The sequence below is a fragment of the Ciona robusta genome, chromosome 5, assembly GCF_009617815.1.
Source record: "Ciona robusta chromosome 5, ASM961781v2".
Classification (NCBI taxonomy): Eukaryota; Metazoa; Chordata; class Ascidiacea; order Phlebobranchia; family Cionidae; genus Ciona; species Ciona robusta.
The window spans coordinates 28791-50992 of record NC_143239.1 but is presented as its reverse complement, the minus strand read 5'-3'; the positions used below and the strand labels follow the sequence as shown (position 1 = coordinate 50992).

Sequence of the window (22202 nt, the reverse complement as noted above, 5' to 3'; positions counted from 1 at the left end):
TAAGTTCGAACCTACTTTGTTACCCGCATTTGATTTACCGTTAATCGTATGTAAGTTCAATGAAGCGTGCTGTATTTGTGTTCGTGCGTTTAAGTTTTAGTTTATGTGCCTTTAAGTTTGTGTGCTCTAACGTCTAGCCAATCAGCGCCGCCCGCATCACTCGGGTTCGGCCTACTTCCTTGCTTTCCTATACGTCCTTTAGTTGTAGTTGCATTCACTTTAAGTTTAGTATGCACGTTTAGTTTACAGCAAGCTTTATATAGTCGCTTTAAGTTTATCGTTTCACCAATTATTATTTCCTATTCCAGATGTATAAGTTATTAAATTCTAAATGATGGTATCATATTAATAGCCGCAAACAGTGTGTAAGTACTTTGTTGTTCCTTTAACGTTGCGTTATTTAATCGTTCTTATTTTGTTATACAGAAAACCATCCGTTAATAAACAAATCAAAAGAGATGCGTTGTCTAATGCGGCAACAATAAAAGAAAATTAACTGTCATAGAAGCTTGGCGGTTATAATTATGTTTTCAGAGGCCCTTCGACTGCGACGACTTAATCAAAGATACAGTGATTTCAGTGACAGTTTGCGCCGACTTGAATCTAAGGCGTTAGCATCATGCTTCCCTAAAGATTTAATCACCGATTTTCTAAGACAAGCTGAAACTTGGAAGCACCAGTTCAACAAATCTTCAAATACCAAGGAACATACCACAATACTGGTTTGGGCTACGAGCTTCCCACACCTAGTCAATTTATCAAATAAGGAGAGGCAATTGCAGCCCAGGGCTCTCGTTACAGAAAACCACCAAACCTCCAAAATCTATTGACTAACTACAAGCGTATTGCGCATGGGAAGGATAATTTTAAATTTCCCGGTTCGTATCCATGTGGCCACTGTGCCCTTTGTGGCATGCACGGCCAGCAGAAACAAGCATGGTCGCCCCCAACACGCAACTTTCTACTCCACGAGGTACGTTTCGTCTTACACAAACGCTCAACTGCAAATGCTACGACAAATACGTGGCCACTTGCAAATTTTGCGATAGTCAATATATAGGCCAAACCAAGAATAAATTCTCTATCCGCTGGACAGCGCAAAGGAGCGGGTGGGAATCATTTGATGCTATCGAGGTCAATGACGGGACTGCACTCCTTCATCATTATGTATGCAGGCACATATTCGCCAGAAAACCGCCGATAGCAGAATGTTATAATGTCACGTTCGTGGAACAGCCACCTGCGAATCTGCTAGATGTTTGCGAGGACAAGTGGTACCAAAAAATTTTGCCCAACATTAATATCAAGAAGATGATACTACCTCGTATCAAATAGTTTTCCACTATTTTGCCTTTTATTTTTCGCTTTTGATCGGGTTTTACTTGCCTTGTTTATTTTGAATTTTTTTTTATTGTTTAAAACAAGTAACTGTACAGATTTAATTAAAATATTTTTTTTGAATTCCTTTGGGAAACATGAAAAAATTATTTTTTTTTGTTTTTTTTTGCATAAAAATTGTAGTTGTACTGTTATGAACTTAAAATTTATTCGAAAAAATTTTGCAAAAAAAAACAAATTGTTGTAAAAACTAATGTTTAATATTTAAAAAAAAAAAATGTAATTTTTTTATTGTTTAAAACAAGTAACTATACAGTTTTAATTAAAACATTTTTTTGAATTCCCTTGGGAAACATGAAACAATTGATTTTTTTTGTATTTTTTTCATAAAAATTGTAGTTGTACTGTTATGAACTTAAAATTTCTTCAAAAAAATTTTGCAAAAAAAAATGTTGTAAAAACTAATGTTTAATATTTTTTTTAATAAAATTTAATTTTTTTATTGTTTAAAACAAGTAACTGTACAGTTTTAATTAAAACATTTTTTGAATTCCATTGGGAAACATGGAAAAATTGTTTTTTTTTGTTTTTTTGCAAAAAAAAAAAAATTGTTGTAAAAACTATAGTTAACAATTTTTTTTTAATATTTTTTTTTTATTGTTTAAAACAAGTAACTGTACAGTTTTAATTAAAACATTTTTTTGAATTCCTTTGGGAAACATGAATAAATTAATTTTTTTTGTTTTTTTTGCACAAAAATTGTAGTTGTACTGTTATACACTTAAAATTTTTTCGAAAAAATTTTGCAAAAAAAAAAATTGTTGTAATAACTAATGTTAAAACAAGTAACTCTACAGTTTTAATTAAAACATTTTTTTGAATTCCTTTGGAAAACATAAAAAAAATTGATTTTTTTTGTTTTTTTTGCATAAAAATTGCAGTTGTACTGTTATTAACTTAAAATTTTGTTAAACAAATTTCGCAAAAAAAAAATTGTTGTAAAAACTAATGTTAAAAAATTTTTTTTTAATAAAATTTATTTTTTTTATTGTTTAAAACAAGTACTTGTACAGTTTTATTTAAAACATTTTTTGGAATTCCTTTGGAAAACATGAAAAAATTGATTTTATTTTTGTTTTTTTTGCATAAAAATTGTAGTTGTACTGTTATGAACTTAAAATATTTTCCCAAAAATTTTTGCAAAAAAAAATTGTTGTAAAAACTAATGTTAAAATTTTGTTTTAATAAAATTTAATTTTTTTATTGTTTAAAACAAGTAACTGTACAGTTTTAATTAAAACATTTTTTTGAATTCATTTGGAAAACATGAAAAATTTGATTTTTTTTTGTTTTTTTTGCATAAAAATTGTAGTTGTACTGTTATAAACTTAAAATTTTTTCGAAAAAATTTTGCAAAAAAAAAAATTGTTGTAATAACTAATGTTAAAGCAAGTAACTGTACAGTTTTAATTAAAACATTTTTTTGAATTCCTTTGGGAACCCTGAAAAAATTGATTTTTTTTTGCATAAAAATTGTAGTTGCACAGTTATAAACTTAAAATTTTTTTGAAAAAATTTTGCAAAAAAAAAAAATTGTTGTAAAAACTAATGTTACATCATTTTTTAATGAAATTTTGATTTTTTATTGTTTAAAACAAGTAACTGTACAGTTTTAATTAAAACATTTTTTGAATTCCTTTGGAAAACATGAAAAAATTGTTTTTTTTTGTTTTTTTGCATAAAAATTGTAGTTGTACCGTTATGAACTTGAAAATTTTTTAAAAAATGTTTGCAAAAAAAATAAATTGTTGTAAAAAGTAATGTTACAAATTTTTTTTTAATAAAATTTAATTTTTTTATTGTTTAAAACAAGTAACTGTACAGTTTTAATTAAAACATTTTTTTGAATTCCTTTGGGAAACAAAAAAAATGATTTTTTTTTGTTTTTTTGCATAAAAATTGTAGTTGTACCGTTATGAACTTAATATTATTTTGAAAAAAATTTGCAAAAAAAAAATGTTGTAAAAACTAATGTTAACAATTTTTTTTTATAAAATTTAATTTTTTTATTGTTTAAAACAAGTGACTGTACAGTTTTTATTAAAACAGTTTTTTGAATTCCTTTGGGAATGGCCGGCCTATCTTTTGGCATGGGGTTTTCTTTTTTTGTTTCTCATTTCGTTTCTTAGAGCGTTTTTTCGTTTCTTTTTTGCAATTTTCGTTTCTGGAAACAAAAAATTCGACATTTGTTCCGTAATCAGAAACGAAATTTTTGGTTGCTTTCGTTTCCAGAAGCAATAATTTAAAAATTCGCCTATAACCTAGAAACAAATCATGTATTCGATTTTTCGTTTCCGAAACAAAAAAAATGTTTCTAACACTAGGTGTTGATATTGAGTCAATTTTCGTGCATTTGATCCTCGGTTCAACAAAAACACTTAAAATGGTCCTGGTGAAAAATAATGCCAAACATTATGCAAATTTAGGTTCATTATTACACACCATTAAATTGTAACCCACATATTTCAACTTTATTAAATATAATGCAGATTAATAAGAAAACTAACTCTCACTGTAAAGACTCGCCGCAGACCGGTGTCATTTATTGCTGAGCGTAAAGATTTGTTACAAAATATAAAGCTTTTTAGTAAACATCATTTGCTGGTGAATATTACACTTCTAAAAAACAAAAAATCGATGTTTAAGAGCAATGGTATTGAATAATGCGCCCTTTATATCTCTTTGTCCCAGAAATAAATTCCAGATTTTCTAAATGTGTGTTTATTCCTACAAAGAACTAAGAAACAAAAATTATTTTAGAGAAAGGAAAAATATTGTTTGACCAACGCGTCTTTGTTTCTACAATGTATTATAAATTCGGAAACAAAAATGTTTGTCCGGAAACGAAATCATTGCTTCTCGAACACGTTTTTGTTTCTACAATTTAATTTAATTTCAGAAACAAAAGTTATTTTACAGAAACGAAATTATTGTTTCCCAAACGCGTTTTTGTTTCTACAATTTAATTTAAATTCAGAAACAAAAGTTATTATTTAACAAAAACGAAATTATTGTTTCCCGAACACATTTTTGTTTCTACAATGTATTGTAAATTCAGAAACAAAAATCATATTCCAGAAAAGAAATTAATGTTTCCCGATCGCGTTTTTGTTTCTACAATGTATTGTAAAGGCAGAAACAAACATCATATTCCAGAAACGAAATTATTGTTTCCCAAACGCGTTTTTGTTTCTACAATGTATTGTGAAGGCAGAAACAAAAATCATATTCCAGAAACGAAATTATTGTTTCCCAAACGCGTTTTTGTTTCTACAATGTATTGTAAAGGCAGAAACAAAAATCATATTCCAGAAACGAAGTTATGTTTCCCAAACGCGTTTTTGTTTCTACAATGTAATTTAAATTGAGAAACAAAAAATCATATTCAAGAAACGAAATTAATGTTTCTCGAACGCGTTTTTGTTTCTACAATGTTTTGTAAAGGCAGAAACAAAAATCATATTTCAGAAACGAAATTAATGTTTCTCGAACTCGTTTTTGTTTCTACAAAGTATTGTAAAGGCAGAAACAAAAATCATATTCCAGAAACGAAATTATTGTTTCCCAAACGCGTTTTTGTTTCTACAATGTATTGTAAAGGCAGAAACAAAAACCATATTCCAGAAACGAAATTATTGTTTCCCGAATGCGTTTTTGTTTCTGCAATGTATTGTAAATTCAGAAACAAAAATCATATTCCAGAAACGAAATTATTGTTTCTCGAACGCGTTTTTGTTTCTACAATGTATTGTAAAGGCAGAAACAAAAATCATATTCAAGAAACGAAATTAATGTTTCTCGAACTCGTTTTTGTTTCTACAATGTATTGTAAAGGCAGAAACAAAAATCATATTTCAGAAACGAAATTATTGTTTCCCAAACGCGTTTTTGTTTCTACAATGTATTGTAAAGGCAGAAACAAAAACCATATTCCAGAAACGAAATTATTGTTTCCCGAATGCGTTTTTATTTCTAAAATGTATTGTAAATTCAGAAACAAAAACCATATTCCAGAAACGAAATTATTGTTTCTCGAATGCGTTTTTGTTTCTAAAATGTATTCCAAATTCAGAAACAAAAATCATATTCAAGAAACGAAATTAATGTTTCTCGAACACGTTTTTGTTTCTAAAATGTATTGTAAAGGCAGAAACAAAAATCATATTCCAGAAACGAAATTAATGTTTCTCGCACTCGTTTTTGTTTCCACAAAGTATTGTAAAGGCAGAAACAAAAATCATATTCCAGAAACGAAATTATTGTTTCCCAAACGCGTTTTTGTTTCTACAATGTATTGTAAAGGCAGAAACAAAAATCATATTCCAGAAACGAAATTATTCTTTCCCAAACTCGTTTTTGTTTCTACAATGTATTGTAAAGGCAGAAACAAAAATCATATTCCAGAAACGAAATTATTGTTTCCCAAACGCGTTTTTGTTTCTACAATGTAATTTAAATTGAGAAACAAAAATAATTTTACGGAAACAAAAATTCTGTTTCCCAAACGCTTTTTTGTTTCTACAATGTATTGTAATGGCAGAAACAAAAACTATATTTCAGAAACGAAATTATTGTCTCCCGAACGCGTTTTTGTTTCTACAATTTAATTTAAATTCAGAAACAAAAGTTATTTTACAGAAACGAAATTATTGTTTTCCGAACACCTTTTTGTTTCTACAATGTATTGTAAATTCAGAAACAAAAATCATATTCCAGAAACGAAATTAATGTTTCGCGATCGCGTTTTTGTTTCTACAATGTATTGTAAAGGCAGAAACAAAAATCATATTCCAGAAACGAAATTATTGTTTCCCAAACTCGTTATTGTTTCTACAATGTATTGTAAAGGCAGAAACAAAAATCATATTTCAGAAACAAAATTATTGTTTCCCAAACGCGTTTTTCTTTCTACAATGTATTGTAAAGGCAGAAACAAAAATCATATTCCAGAAACGAAATTATTAGTTCCCAAACTCGTTTTTATTTCTACAATGTATTGTAAAGGCAGAAACAAAAACCATATTCCAGAAACGAAATTATTGTTTCCCAAACTCGTTTTTGATTCTACAATGTATTGTAAAGGCAGAAACAAAAAACATATTTCAGAAACGAAATTATTGTTTCCCAAACGAGTTTTTGTTTCTACATTGTAATTTAAATTGAGAAACAAAAATAATTTTACAGAAACAAAAAATTTGTTTCCCAAACGAGTTTTTGTTTCTACAATGTATTGTAAAAGCAGAAGCAAAAATCATATTCCAGAAACGAAATTATTGTTTCCGAAACTCGTTTTTGTTTCTGCAATGTATTGTAAATTCAGAAACAAAAATCTTATTCCAGAAACGAAATTATTGTTTCCCAAACGAGTTTTTGTTTCTACAATGTAATTTAAATTGAGAAACAAAATTAATTTTACAGAAACAAAAATTTTGTTTTTCAAACGCGCTTTTTTTTCTACAGTGTATTTTAAAAGCAGAAACAAAAATCATATTCCAGAAACGAAAGTATTGTTTCCGAAACTCGTTTTTTGTTTCTGCAATGTAATTTGAATAGAGAAACAAAAATCATATTCCAGAAACGAAAATAATGTTTACCGAACACGTTTTTGTTTCTACAATGTATTATAAATTCAGAAACAAAAATCATATTCCAGAAACGAAATTATTGTTTCCGAAACTTGTTTTTGTTTCTGCAATGTAATTTGAATAGAGAAACAAAAATCATATTCCAGAATCGAAAATAATGTTTACCGAACTCGTTCTTGTTTCTACAATGTATTGTAAATTCAGAAACAAAAATCATATTCCAGAAACGAAATTATTGTTTCCCAAACGTGATTTTGTTTCTACAATGTAATTTAAATTAAGAAACAAAAATAATTTTACAGAAACAAAAATTTTGTCTCCCAAACGCGTTTTTGTTTCTTCAATGTATATTAAAAAAGAAACAAAAATCATATTCCAAAAACAAAATTATTGTTTCCGAAACTCGTTTTTGTTTCTACAATGTATTGTAAATTCAGAAACAAAAATCATATTCCAGAAACGAAATTATTGTTTCCCAAACGTGATTGTGTTTCTACAATGTAATTTAAATTAAGAAACAAAAATAATTTTACAGAAACAAAAATTTTGTCTCCCAAACGCGTTTTTGTTTCTTCAATGTATATTAAAAAAGAAACAAAAATCATATTCCAAAAACAAAATTATTGTTTCCGAAACTTGTTTTTGTTTATGCAATGTAATTTGAATAGAGAATTAAAAATCATATTCCAAAAACGAAAATAATGTTTACCGAACACGTTTTTGTTTCTACAATGTATTATAAATTCAGAAACAAAAATGTTTGTTCGAAAACGAAATTATTGCTTATCGAACACGTTTTTGTTTCTACAATGTATTGTAAAATCAGAAACAAAAATAATTTTACAGAAACAAAAATTTTGTTTCCAAAACGCGCTTTTGTTTCTACAATTTAATTGAAATTCAGAAACAAAAGTTATTTTACAGAAACGAAATTATTGTTTCGCGAACACGTTTTTGTTTTTACAATGTATTATAAATTCAGAAACAAAAATGTTTGTTCGGAAACGAAATTTTTGCTTATCGAACATGTTTTTGTTTCTACAATGTATTGTAAAATCAGAAACAAAATTAATTTTACTGAAACAAAAATTTTGTTTCCAAAACGCTTTTTTGTTTCTACAATTTAATTTAAATTCAGAAACAAATGTTATTTTACAGAAACGAAATTATTGTTTCCCAACGTGTTTTTTTTTCTGCAATGTTATTTAAATTGAGAAACAAAATATTTTTACAGAAACAAAAATTTTGTTTTCCAGCCGCGTGTTTGTTTCTACCATGTATTGTAAAGGCAGAAACAAAAATCATATTGCAGAAACGAAATTATTGTTTTTAAAACGCGTTTTTGTTTCTACAATTTAATTTAAATTCAGAAACAAAAGTTATTTTACAGAAACGAAAATATTGTTTCCCAAACGCGTTTTTGTTTCTACAATGTATTGTAAAAGCAAAAACAAAAATCATATTCCAGAAACAAAATATTGTTTCCCGAACACGTTTTTGTTCGGGAAATAAACATTTTGTCGGTATATTAATGTATGAAAGACTGGTGTTGTTTAATGGATAATGGGTATTGTTCGAACATATGTATAAATGTTGTATCCTACAAATGCATATTTTTCTCACAAGCCACATTTCATAAATTATGTCCAAGTAAAAGTGATTGAATTTTGATCATGTTTTTCATATATTATCCAGTTATTCAATCAGTTTGTTATATTTGAATTTCCCATGCGGTATAAATTATTAAATTAAAAGCAAATATTTTGGGCTTGACAATAAGACCTAAACTGCAATGTGGGGCTATATGGGACACAAAATTGAAATACCTATTTTCCTCATGTTTATATCCTTTTTTTTAAAAAAACGAAAACTAGTTTTACTAGACAAAAACAAACTTCACGAGATATTTAAGTGTTTTTTTTATGAACCATGAAACTGGTTTAAGCGTTCACACTCGCTAACTACAAGATTTCATCGGCTCAACTTTGGTTTATAGTGAGCATTTAAAATTGGCACCTTACTATTTTGCATTTTTTATCTCGTCAAAAAAACTGTTTCTATTTAACATATTTTTTTTAATATTCAACATTGGTAATTGGCTTTGACGCGATTTAAAATGTCGTGATATTTCTGTAGAATAGTTTTGTAATGTTTCTGATTATCATTAAATGGAGTTTCGTAAAAAGAAGATTAAAAAATGGCTCGTCTGACAAAGTGTCCCATCTTTCCCCATCCTACTATGTATTTATAAAGGGTAAACGTTTAGTAAAACACCAATTTTATTACTCTAGACATTTTTTAGTATTGTTAAACGCGATTTTAATGTAAGGGCATTTACGGCACTTGGCTTGTCCTGTTCTGCGAGTTTAGATTTTAATCTAGGTTTTGTGAATTTAGTTTTTAATCATTAGAGAACTGCATTTTGGTACTGATCTTGTGTAATAAATTGTTGAACATCATATGCACCGAGGGGAGTTAGTTGTATTAGGTTTATAATCAGGTACAATTAATGTCGCTTGTCCAGCTTTGTCATGTTCTGTCACACGATGACTTGTGTTGTAATGTTTACAAAGTGTAAAACGATTGAACCACAGGCCCAATATGTGAAAGAGCAACATGACGATTGGTATATTGCAGAATCGAAACGTAAAATAAAAATTGGTATAATCCAGAATTGACATAAATTAAAACATATGACATTAAATAACGAATTTTGACAAATTGTAACGTTGGAAAAAATAAGTAGGTAAATAACGCATTTTTGTAGAAATATTTTTTTTTAAAATAGGCGATTTTTTTAATATTTTTTACTAGTTTTCTTTTTTTATACTTTTTTATGCGTATTGAGCATCACATAATATCAACCTAATAATCTCACTTTATGAATTATGATTGCACCATGTACTACACTACAGTATAAAATAAGCTACAAAGTGTACATGTAAAATGAAAAGTTCACTGACAACGCAACTTCTACTGCACCACGACAATGCAGTTTGAAAAAAAGGATTTTAAAAACAATTTTGGCTTTTTTGACATGTCAATAAATGATTGCCCTAACACAGTGCTCTTCAACCTTTTTTGGGTTGTTGAACCCCTAAAGTTGTTGCGACAAACTCATGCACCCCTGATTGTTTTAACGTAAAACTCATGACGTTTCTCGATTACCAGTGAAACAAGATATAGAATTCATATAAAAAAAACTGTAGGAAAGTGGCTAAGTTTGTTAAAAATGTTCAAAACTGAATATTATTGCTGAAAATTGTTGAAGTTTGTGATGCACCCTTGTATACCCTTTTGTTCTGGTGTACCCCCTGGCTTATTTTGGTGCACCCTAGGTGCACCGTGCACACCGGTTGAAGAGCACTGCCCTAACATACGAACCAATGTAACTTTGCTGTGTGATAAAACATTATAAAAAAGAGAGAAACGGAATTTTTCTCCCTCATAATTTCAACATGTGTGTCTGTTGAAAGAGAGTGTTTATGACGTAAATGCTTCACCTCTATAATGGGTAAAACCGTTATAACCTTCAAAACCGGACATTTACCAATGCGATTTAAACGTTTATACCCCGATATGAAGTAGCTTGTTTAGCTGTCCCATGTTATTCATCAATATGACTTGTGTTGTAAGGTTTATTGTTAAGTTTAAAATGTTGGCTTTGATTAATGTATCTTTATGCAGTGACAAAATGTCAAATGAAATGAACCTTAAATACATCAGCACCGCAAACGAATATAATTATCATGCATTATTAATTTAAGACAATAAAGCGAATTTTATTATCGTAATTTTCTGTTTGCTTATAAACTGTACGGAGTACTGCATTGCGAGCGTTGAGACGTGATGACGTTAAATAAGAGAAACCAAATGAGTAGGAGCAAACTGAACAACCAATCACTGCAATCAGTGTCAAACTCAACTTTCATTTTAGTTTCTGCGACTCTTGTACTAAACTGCTTGCTAGGCCGAAAGTGAATGAAAATTTGCTGAATATAAATTTCGATTAAATAGATACAGGAGCTACTATGTCTGATTGTAAGACCATTACAACAAGTGATGCATCACCCGAAAGTTTGGATGAAGTGTCAATATCTGAGTTTGAACCAACGTAAGTGGTAATCCTTTAGCTGGTGGCCACCTGAAATTTTGGTTTCAAAATGTTCTATAGTCCTCACTGATACCTGCTATATAGTTTTTTTTAAGTCGGGCGTTCGTGTCAAAATTAACTTTAAAAATGCGCGAAAACATGCTTCGTCACCGTAGTTCGTCTGATTTGCGTAAAGTTAACGATTTGTTACGTTACAATCGTGGTCTGTTACGTCACAATAGTGGTATATTACGTATGTTAAAGGGCCTAAACACACTCAAATGTACATCGCTTTAATAGATAGAGTGTGTTTTTCTAATTCCAACGACACCTTACTTGTTTTAATCGGTTTTGTATAACCAAAGATATTCCAGCTCAAACACCGTGAAATTCATAAAACTGATTTGAAAGTTGCGTGGCGAAAAAATTGAGAAGTGTACTACCCACGTGACAAACACGTCACAAAATTGTTGAAGCGTGGCCGCTCTCATTCAGAAACACTGAGAAAGGCGAGAGGCAGTGTTTTTAGCGAAAAACGAGAGAACAAAAAAAAAACGCAAAAAAGCACAAAAAAAACGCAGGTTTCGCTTTTACGAATGAATCAGTCACGTGACTAGTACGTTCCTACGTCACAATCACGAAGCTCGTAGTAAAAAAAGAGTAGCGCTAGAGATCACTGTTTGAGGACGAATATCTACGCCTATACTGGACCAATTTTAATAAGCAAAGTATTTTTGGAATCAATAAAACAGTCGCTTTATGAATTTACCATAAAAAATAAAAGTAACGTGGGGTGTGTTTAGGCCCTTTAAAAGACGTTATAGCCTTGTTATTTCCCACTGTTGTAACGTGGAAATCAAACGTAACAATACTCATTCTATGACGTAATAATCCAACCTTGGTTTAATTCATAACGGCTCCTGTAGAAAACACGGTGACGCAGCACGATTTCGCGCATTTTCAAAGTTAATTTTCGACATAAACGCCCGAGTCTTCCAAAAAAAGTTTCACAGTAAGTATCAGTAAGACCCAAGAAACATTTTTAAACCAAAATTTTAGGTGGCCACCAGCTAAAGGATTACCCACGTAAGTTATATATAGTATTTTGTAGGTTATGACTTTTCTGTTAAACTTAATAATAAAGCTGTTCCATCTTGGTTGAATACCAAATTGACCCACGTATACCAAGGGTCGTATACCAAACGCGAGGGCTACAGCTCTTCCCTTAGCATGCGCGCTTAACGACTCTAACACTTATTGATTTTAAACTCGTTTTATTAAACGAACAGGGTAATACTGCCGCTGGTAACCAGTGAAAATGTTGGTCTTAAAGTGTTCTTACGTCTTCCTGATACCCGTAACCCGCTGTATATATATTTTTTTAAACTCGAGCGTTCGTATCGAAGATTAACTTTGAAAATGCGCGAAATCGTGCCGCGTCACCGTATTTTCCACACGAGCCGTCAAAGGTTAGATTATTACGACATAGAATGCGAATCACCACGTTCGTTTTCTACATTACAGATTACGTAATTTGTTAGGTTTTTTGGGGGGTTGAAAGTAGGGGTTATGGTTGGGTTAAGAATTATGGCTTAGGGTTTTCCCTAGCATAAAACGGTGCAAAATCAGGATTATAACCTGCTCTAACGTACGTAATATGTCACTACTGTAACGTAACATATTCCTATTGTGACGTAATAAATCGTTAACGTTACGCAAGTCAGGCGAGTTACGGTGACGCAGAACGTTTTTGCGCTCTTTCAAAGTTAATTTTTAACACAAATGCTCGAGTTTTTTCAAAAAAAAATATACAGCGGGTATCAGGAAGACGTACGGAACATTTTGAGACCAAAATTTTCACCGGTCACTAGCGGCAGTATTACCAATTTGTAAATTTGACCTTTGACGTGACATCAGGTTGTCAAATTCTCGTCTAATAAACAGCTGAATTCATTACGTTTACTTTTTGTCCTAACGGCGATCTTGATAAGCCCAATTTTAAGTTACGAAGACAAATGTTTAATAATCGTTAAACTTCAATCCAACAAGCCGAATGCAATAATGGCTATTGTGACAAATAATCAATGCATCAGTTTCTACTGTGCCACAGTAATTTAATTGTTACTTAATCCCTATTATGATATAAGCCCGTTGTTGCTTATATAGTTTGTTTTCGAGAACACAATATAAAATACAGTCAAAAAATTTGTGTGGCTAAACACAATGTTTGTTACAATACAGACATTGAAATTTGTATTTTTACTTTCCAATCAAAATTCTTAAGTTAACATGCGACATAAACGCAAAAGACGCGTTTATTATACAGGTCCAGGGTTGTAAAAATACCCCTTTTTCGGTGATAATGTCACCGTCCGGATCGTCGAAAAACGTCCGGATTTTTTTAATAGAAACAAATCCTATTATATTAAAATTAACCTTCTTACGTTCGGCCAACAATATACTCTTTGGTTTCTTAGTTCAGTATTGACGACATAAACGTGCGCTCTATTTTAATCGTATATCGTTTACCCTGCGAGAACACCGCGAATAGCTAAAATGATGGAACGGTTCGTGGAAATATTAAAAAAATGCATTTTCCTAACACCCACTATACCAATTTTGACACAAATCATGTCACAAGGAACCTTGATGCGGTGAATTTAAAATGATATTACATTTTTTAAAACGACGTATCCAATCGGCAGAAACAACTGAAAAGTTTTACGCAGGTTCATCGTGGATTAAAAATGCAAAGATGATTACGTCATAATGCCTTTGATAAATCCCGACATATTTTAAGCCAGCAACCATAGTACTCTAAAACAGTAGTAGGACAACGAGACAATCGTCACGCATGAGTGACTAGGATATGATTTTAGAAGCGCCATTATACTGTCGTCTTATTGTAATATATTGTATCAGCGTTGGTTATAGTAATGTCTTGCTAATTTTTTTGTAGTGAGTTACGTAATAAATCTCGAAATGATTGATATTGCAGAGTTGCGTAGTGAGGTTTTAGTTATGGAATATCGCTTGCTTCTGAAGAGAATCTTTTTTATACAGTGTAATTCTAATAATATTTACCGGTATATGAGACAGGAAGAGTGACTGACTGGCAAACCAACCAATTAAGAATAAACGCGTTTAAGAAAAGTTATTATTGTATAATACGTGATTGTTGGTTAATACCAAGAAAATGTAGTTCCCTGAGTCATTTGTAAGCTGTTCCTGCACCAATTTAAGCAATCGCAAGTATAATTTATTGTGTTCAGTAATGTTTATATAAGTTTCAGTTTTGGATACAAAAAAGTATATAGCGAATATCAAAACATTTTGTATTTATTAGGATAATTAAATAGAAATAAGGTGAATTATATAGCGATGGCAGAAAATTATTGGGAGAGTATTTCTGAGGATGCGATACAACAACTAGTTTTGACGGATTTTGTTGAGGAAGAAAGTGCAACTGTGACAGAATGTAGCGATGTCATGCAAGCAGGGCCTAATGATATTGTACAGTTAGTGGAAGCTGGTTTGTCTCTGACATCTGCCGGGGAAACTTTAATTGACGCTGTACCGACAAACCCATCAGTCAGCCAAGTTGTTGGAACGATATCCAAAGGTGTGCCTTTCTGCAAAAGAGTATTTTAAAAATCAACTGACAAATGCACATGCTGCTAAGCTAATTTTTAAAACAAAAAGTTACAAACTAACAATAAAATACTGACCTGAAATTGAGTAGAGGGTTTCATATCGGGGGTTTCCAATGTTTAATCTATCCAATGGAACATGCCAGCCCCCATATAAAACTTCCTCAATTGTGGCATCTGGAGAAAATGTCACCCTATAAGGCAAGAAATATGGAAATTAACAAAAAAATATTTTATTACTGATAATAGCGGTTTACTAACCTAATCAAAGGAATAAGATAATCTCCCTTTAACTCCCCAACAAGATTATCTTTCCAATTATAAAAGATCCAATCCCCTGTTAAAGAATGATATTAGGCTACTGATACTTCCGGTTTAAAGATGTATTATCATTAATCACACACAGCAATTACAATTTGGAAAATTTAAACCTTTTTTCTGACATTTTGCCTGTACTTTGGGTTAATTTTTATCTTCTTTTACAAGGTTTCCATTAGACCATACTGATTATTATTATGATCTGTACTCAATTTCTACACATCCTTGAAACTGTGAGAGCTTTATAAAAAAACTGATAATCTGAACAGCACTTCATTGACAATTGCTCTGTTATATCAACTTAACCTTACTGTTACACATATATATGTCTACAAACCTTCAGCATTCAGATTATTTATTGACTTTTGAAGGTCACTAATATTTTTATGCCTCAATTTCTGTGGTAATGCCTTTCGCAAGCATGGTTCTTTTCTGCAAGGCTGAGAAAACGAGGACTGCTTCGGGAGATTCAAACATGGCCTTGCACCTACTTTTAACTTTGAACGGGCACTGGTTCTGATAACGTGCTCTTTCAAAAAATGTGCTTCACAAATACCAGCTCTGAAAAATTATACTAAGCTTGGTATTAACTTTAAAGTGTTATGTAAAACTATGCCATAATTTGTTCGCGCAAACTTGACGGTACTATTTGAATGGGTAATGAAAACATTTATTAAATAATGAATAGACTACAGTAATAAAAAACATAGGTATATTTTTACTTTACAACAGTTTTACTTACGATTCTTTGTGTAACATTTCTTTTATTTTATCGCCACTAGCCTTTGTGGAACACCGCATACTCAACAAAAAAATTGTTAACATTGTGTGATGTTCAGCTTCGGTTGGGACTTTTATAAAAGAAGGTCTTCTTACAGTGAAGATACTTCGGGTTTCATTCGTTCGTTTACCCAAGTGGTACGACCAGTTGCAGCCAGGAACAGCGCAGTGGGTAGCAGGCATTTTTGAAAAGTTTATATAAAAGTTGCTTAGCTTATTTAAATATCAATCCACTATTTAATAAAGCATTTTAATTAAAACATAACATTTAACAAAAGCTTTTACCATAGCATTTTGCCGAATTCACTTACCAGGTAATTTTGTACAAACCAAATAAATATTCACGATACACACAGCTCAATTGATTCGATCAGAAACAAAACCGCCTTAACCTAGCCACTCATGCGTGACCAAAAATTACGTCATTAAAGAACAAACAAACAATTGCCAAGCGTTGTCCTACTAGTGTTTAGAGTACTATGCAGCAACCAAGAATAGTTTAAACTTTGAATGTAGGTATATTGCGTTTATGTGAATTTTAATTGGTGCAAATATAAGAGCGAGGAGCGACGCTCAGTAAATTGAAACCAACGCAAATTGTAATATATATTATTACAAAGTATCTTCCCGGCTGAGCTTGGACAGAAGCCAAAAAACATCTTTGTCGGCACCGCACGAGAACCAGAGTTTCATTACGTCATTTTTCACGAGAATAAATTCACAACGATTGCTTCGCTTGTGATGTGTTAAATTGTATGCTACCGCATGCGTCTTCTTTTATTTCCTACGCCGGCGCAGAGCGTAAAAATGTGACGCTAATACATGATGTTTCGATCCCGTGGTTCGTTGGGCAGTGGGCACATTCCTCCCGATTGTTACGTAATAAAACGTCATAGTTTATAGTTATGTTACAATAAGACGTAACAATTAAGCGCAAAATGACCAAAGTGCAGCACGGCAATGTTTGTTACTCCATCGAATTCGTAGCTGATAATTACGAACACGCGACGAACATAAAACATTAGATCGCAGCTTTAACAACCGTTTCTATGTGGTGATGGTTAGTAATACGCTTTATAACAAGATTTGGTAGCTTGGGTGACAGACGCACGTAAAACATAATACGTCCGAATTTACAACTTTTACAATCCTTCATGTCATACAAGCTTACGGACAACATAGCTATATATTTACCGAAAACATTGCAAAACTTTCCTTTATGGTATAGCATGCATGTGCTATTATATAGCGTGTACATTTACCTAATGCTATCGTTCGTCAATAAAACAATAATTTGACTTCCCGATCCCGGCGAATTACGTTGAAGAAGCATATTGTAAAGACTTTTTTAGACGAAACTTTATTGTCCATCAAGACACTATCTACAATTAACAAAAATATAATTTAAAGTAGGCACGAATCAATCAGCACAACGTCTGATGAATACGACTTGCCTGATTGGAAGGAAAATAGGTATGAAATGTAAACAGTATAGCCCAGAGTACTCTGGTATAGCCTACCTACTAACCTCCATTTTAAAAATTCACTCTTTATTAACTTTTATTGTTATAACATGTTTGAATTTACAAAATCTATATTAGTTTAATTTTTTATAACAGATATATATTATATATATATTTTTTTTTGTGTAAAATATTTTGCCTAAAATTGATAGGCTACCTTTTATAGAACGAAGGTCCGGAAGAGAAAATTAAGTCCATTACCTTGTAGTTCAAATACAAAGTCAAGCAGGTTAGTTTGTCATTTTAGAAGTTGAGATGTAAGTCATCATTGGCTGTAAGTTTAGCAGTCAATTTATTAGCTTCTGACATGATTTTGTTTTTCTTGAACGGTCATTTAGTTTATTTTGGTAATGTTGAAAATCTTGTTTTGCTTTTCTTTATTCTTGATTTATTTCAGTACAAATGCTTATAACTTGGAAGATGGACCAGGTTGCAGTTACAGGTAGGCTTGTTTGGGTTTTAAAGTTAGAAGTTTGTACATTATTTAAATAATTCCAAAAGTAATCTGGGATAAACATCTCTGCATTTTAATCATTATATAGGCTATACCCATATTATAAGTATATAGGATATTGGGCCATGTGGTATAATTAGTATAAGTTTCTTTCTTTGCAGTTCAAGTTATGAACCATTTTCTACCGAAAGGTAAGCGTATGCCATGTACTGTGATAATTTTGTTGAGATTATTAAAAAATAAATAATTAAGTCAAGTGGGGTAATAAAAAACAGAAAACATAAAATTTCGATTTCCTCCTCCAGTAATAAACTAAAAAAATGTTTTTTTGTTCTCCAGGTGTTTCTTATTTCTCAGGCTTTGGGCTTTGTAGTAACAAAAAACATTCGCGGCGCAAAAAAAACATTGTTTTCAAAATCAACTTACCTTAATCTAAAAGAAAAAAATTAATAATGGAAGTACATGGTAATAATACAAATATTAGTCATACAACTTAGGTGTTATGCAGTCTATATTTTCTCAGAAACCTCAACTTCTCCTACATACTTTTAACAGCCTTGTTCTAAAGCCTTTTTTTATAGTTTATCATTTTTACTTCACTACTTCTTTTTGAACATAAGCATACCCACAAATAACATTTATTAGACTAAAAACAAGTTTCAAATTCTTTATAAAGCACAAGAAGTGACCAAAGCATTACAATTGATTTAACTAAATTATAAAGGCCTTTGAAAATCTAAAATGACATCTTGACTTTATCTAAACTAAATTCAGCAACATACCTATAAAAGTGACCTGTAACGAAACAGTCTTAACCTAAAACATAAACTGCATTATCAGAAAATGTGGGCAAAGTTGCAAAACATCTGATTTGATAATTGGTTACCTTTATAATCAATTAAATCATTAACTAGATTAAAATAATTTACATACACCACTTTAAAATTAATTTTATCACAATGTTAATATTGATTGGGGAAGAAAAAAAAATAAAAACAGAAAAAAAGACAGTTGTTGGATACGTCTAATTTTAAGCAAGTTTACAAAAACAAAGGGTTAATAAAATTTAAAAAAACTTTGCCAGTAATGGTGGATGCATTGACACTTCAATCCAGTAAACGGGGCCTTTTCACCATACCAAACAGTCATGCAAAGGCTGCTTAACTTTCTGTTGCCTTTTACTGCCTTTATTTTTTATGCAAACTTTTGCACTAAATACTTGTGATATGTTCCAGAAAAATCAAGAGGGTCAATGAAATTTTGCAATATTTGACATCCAGTATACAAGAGTAAGAAAGTTTAATATGTTTTGGAATTATTCACTATCAAATATTTGCCTCGCACATGAAAATAAAAGTATTCGAATGATTATATTTGTTTTACTTGATTTAATTTATGATATGCATATGCCTCATGAATGATCTCGTTTATTGAAGCTTTAGTCTTATGTTTTTAGACTTTTCAATGATATTTCTCCGGATCAAATGACCAATTCAAGTACATCATTGTCGTAAGTCTGTTGTGGATGCTAATTTTTGATGACTTGTGTGTTTTTTTATGTTTTACTCAGTCTCAATACATACAGTGCAAAGCGCAGGCAATAAGACTTTTTTGTTGTAGGAACCCTGATGAAAAAACAGAAGCGAAGTTAAGCACATGGTAAATATTGTTTTCAGATTTTGTTTATTGCTTCTAAATGCTATTCATTTAATATTTCTTTGAACATAAGAACAAATATATTAATATTCTTAAATCCAGGTAAGTAAGGAATATTTAAACACAAATTATAATTTACCTTAGTTCCTTTTCTGTACATGTAGTATCATATGTGTATGTAGTAAAAAGAAACATTTTTTTTTAGTGCTGCCAGTGCCAAAATTACCAAGACAAAAAGATCGAAGAGTGGCAGGTTAGGTTTGTCAATCATGTATATCAGTATCTGTACATATAGGCCTAATCGACTTTTGGGTGTAAAAATTAATTTCAAAATATTTTTATTATAAGTACAGACTTATAGTCAAGCTTGCCAAAATGGGGAACTTGGTGTTACAAAAGCAACCTTCGTCCAACAAAGAAATTACTCATAGAGTTAAAAAGTGACAAAAAAACTCATTTTATTATTTTACTAAAGTTTAACATAGGGACAATTGCCATAAGCATATTGCGCATGCTTTATGTTCGAGTACCCTATACTGTAATTTCTTATTATAGCTAAATTTATCAGGTATTTAATTTACAAGTTTTTTAATTGCCGAACGACCACTTTTCCAACTGCCTGAAGTTGTGCAGTCTTTGGTAAATTCTAAATTGTTAATCAGGCTAAAAATCGGATTTAAAAATATTTTTTATTATGTTACTTAATTTAGTTTAGCAGGATGTTCTTTGTATTTTAAACAGCCTTAAGTTTATATAGTATAAATCATTTAGGCCTTTCACCTTTGTTCCAGTCTTATATAGAAAGTATTTTTAGTTTTTAATGGAGTTAGTTCAAAATAGTAGTTGAGTAAACTTGGTGAGAAATTATAAGAGATAAGAGAAGCATTGATTACATTGAGAAATGATTAACCACAGGACATGTTATTTCAAATTTGGCTTTGACTAAGGTGATGCGTAAAAGTACGGATAAAGATACCAACTACAGCGCAAACATTAATGGGAATTGACTAACCTTTGAGTATCTATATAATTCATGAACTATATAGTTACGGATGATGGTATTGGTATATATGCATTATATAGTTACAGATCATTGCAGGAAGTGTCCTGTTTTCCTTCACTCTGCTATAAGTTTTAACTTTTATGCACAAGCAATGTACATATACTCAACGGTTAGTAAATTTCCATTAATGTTTGTGCTGATATTTCGTTTTCAAACTGTAGTTGTTCTTTTTAAAATTTTGAAAGTTTAATTTAAAAATTAGCTATAATGACAGATGTCGATTTTTCTTGCCCCGCAGTATGCAATTTAAAAAAACATTCACTTTAAATATAAGTATGCCTATTTGCATGTATACATAAACCATCAAAAAAGTATACCCAATGTATCGACTACCCTGTGATAACGTTTAGAATTTGAAGCTGTTATCATGCTTTGATACTGTCAAGCAATAGGGTCAGATGGCATTTATCCTCCGCCATCTGTAACTTTATAATACATATATGGTAGGGTGGGGGAAGATGGGCCACGTTTGGCACATAATATCCGATATCCTGATTAGGGTGAATGTTTTTTGTTTACTGCCAAATTGTACGAGCAGATAGAATTAACATGTGTCCTATCTTTCCCCATCCTGCTGACTGTAAGTATTTATTCCATATAAACTACCATCCATAACTATATAAAGCATGTTTACCACCATCCGTAACTATATTTTTTGTTATATACCATCATCCATAAGGACTGCAACCATATAATGCATGTACACCGTCACTTGTAACTATAGATAGCATATATAACATCATCGGTAACTATATAACGCATGTATATCGTCATTTGTAACTATATAATGCATATATACCATCATCGGTAACTATATAATGCATTTATACCATCATCCGTAACTATATAATGCATGTACACCATCATCGGTAACTATATAATGCATGTATTGTATTTTGGTTGTTGTTTCCATTAATAAGCAATTTATGTTTAATTACCTTTAAAAACAGAGTTTGTAATAGGCTTTGATTTGCCACTATTTATTTCTGTTGCAGCATGTGGAATTATTGTTTAATTACACTGAAACTTAGAATGTATGACATAGCCCATAGAAATTGTATAATTCTATTCATAAGTAAAATTTTAAATGTTGTTTATTGCAGGAAGTTGAGAAATTGTCCACATTGTCCAATGACGTTTTATAATGTCACTACACATTTTGCCAATCACCATAAGGTTAAGTCGAAGAGTTTTTTATTGTATGATAGTAAGTTAAAAGCAGAAAAGAAGAGGCAGTATGAAAACTATAAAGGTTTCACATGTAGCATTTGCCAATTCACTGTGAAATCATTGAAGCAGCATTGTCTTAAAAGGCTCCCAGATATTGATGTGAAAAGTGAGACCTTTAAAAAAATGAAAGAAAGTTGTGATACAGAAGCTCTTAAATACAACTCCATCCTTGATGATTATGAAGCAAAACTGCAAACAATGGGTGTTGGGAAACGAAATCCTGTGACTGCAGGTAAGTCAAAAACATACAGAAAGCAGGTAGAGATCATGATACCTGATAAGGAAGATATAGAGAATCCTGAGGGTGTTTACCAGAGGCTTGAACAGAATCTGACAGGCAGTGGTAAAGATGGGACAAAGTATGCTTACTTAGCCACATTAAAACATTTTCTACAATTTGTAGATGTGGAAGACTCCAGTTTTCTTATGGAATCTGTAAGAAAATTAATAAA

The 22202-nt window shown here is 31.0% G+C and overlaps 3 protein-coding genes across 8 annotated transcripts; 2 read left to right on the top strand and 1 right to left on the bottom strand.

The window, feature by feature from the left end:
* The first annotated feature begins 189 nt into the window (after nt 1-189).
* LOC149735223 (uncharacterized) lies at nt 190-4165 on the top strand. The gene is made up of 3 exons (XM_089878601.1): nt 190-365; nt 427-824; nt 871-4165. Exons 2-3 carry the CDS (start codon nt 525-527, stop codon nt 1333-1335), a joined length of 765 nt encoding a protein of 254 aa, XP_089734727.1. The 5' UTR covers nt 190-365; nt 427-524; the 3' UTR covers nt 1336-4165.
* Nucleotides 4166-14313: 10148 nt separating this feature from the next.
* Nucleotides 14314-16007, bottom strand: LOC149735222 (uncharacterized). 5 transcript variants are annotated; one of them, XR_016384996.1, is made up of 4 exons: nt 15787-15927; nt 14988-15063; nt 14805-14920; nt 14533-14704 (listed from the first exon to the last, which is right to left on the bottom strand). XR_016384996.1 is itself a non-coding variant. In XM_089877651.1 (3 exons), exons 1-3 carry the CDS (start codon nt 16005-16007, stop codon nt 14469-14471), a joined length of 573 nt encoding a protein of 190 aa, XP_089733777.1. In that variant the 3' UTR covers nt 14314-14468. The 5 variants fall into 5 exon arrangements, 2 of the variants coding, with proteins under 2 accessions (XP_089733777.1, XP_089733778.1); XM_089877651.1 differs by lacking the exon at nt 14988-15063 and having other exon boundaries at nt 14314-14704; nt 15787-16007; XR_016384997.1 differs by lacking the exon at nt 14805-14920 and having other exon boundaries at nt 14533-14708.
* A 731-nt stretch (nt 16008-16738) lies between these two features.
* LOC149735221 (uncharacterized) lies at nt 16739-21738 on the top strand. 2 transcript variants are annotated; one of them, XM_089877658.1, is made up of 7 exons: nt 16739-17297; nt 17514-17789; nt 17963-17992; nt 19037-19090; nt 19258-19311; nt 19422-19460; nt 19663-21738. In XM_089877658.1, exons 2-7 carry the CDS (start codon nt 17698-17700, stop codon nt 19802-19804), a joined length of 411 nt encoding a protein of 136 aa, XP_089733784.1. In that variant the 5' UTR covers nt 16739-17297; nt 17514-17697; the 3' UTR covers nt 19805-21738. The 2 variants fall into 2 exon arrangements, with proteins under 2 accessions (XP_089733784.1, XP_089733783.1); XM_089877657.1 differs by having other exon boundaries at nt 16739-17789.
* The last annotated feature ends 464 nt before the right edge of the window (nt 21739-22202 follow it).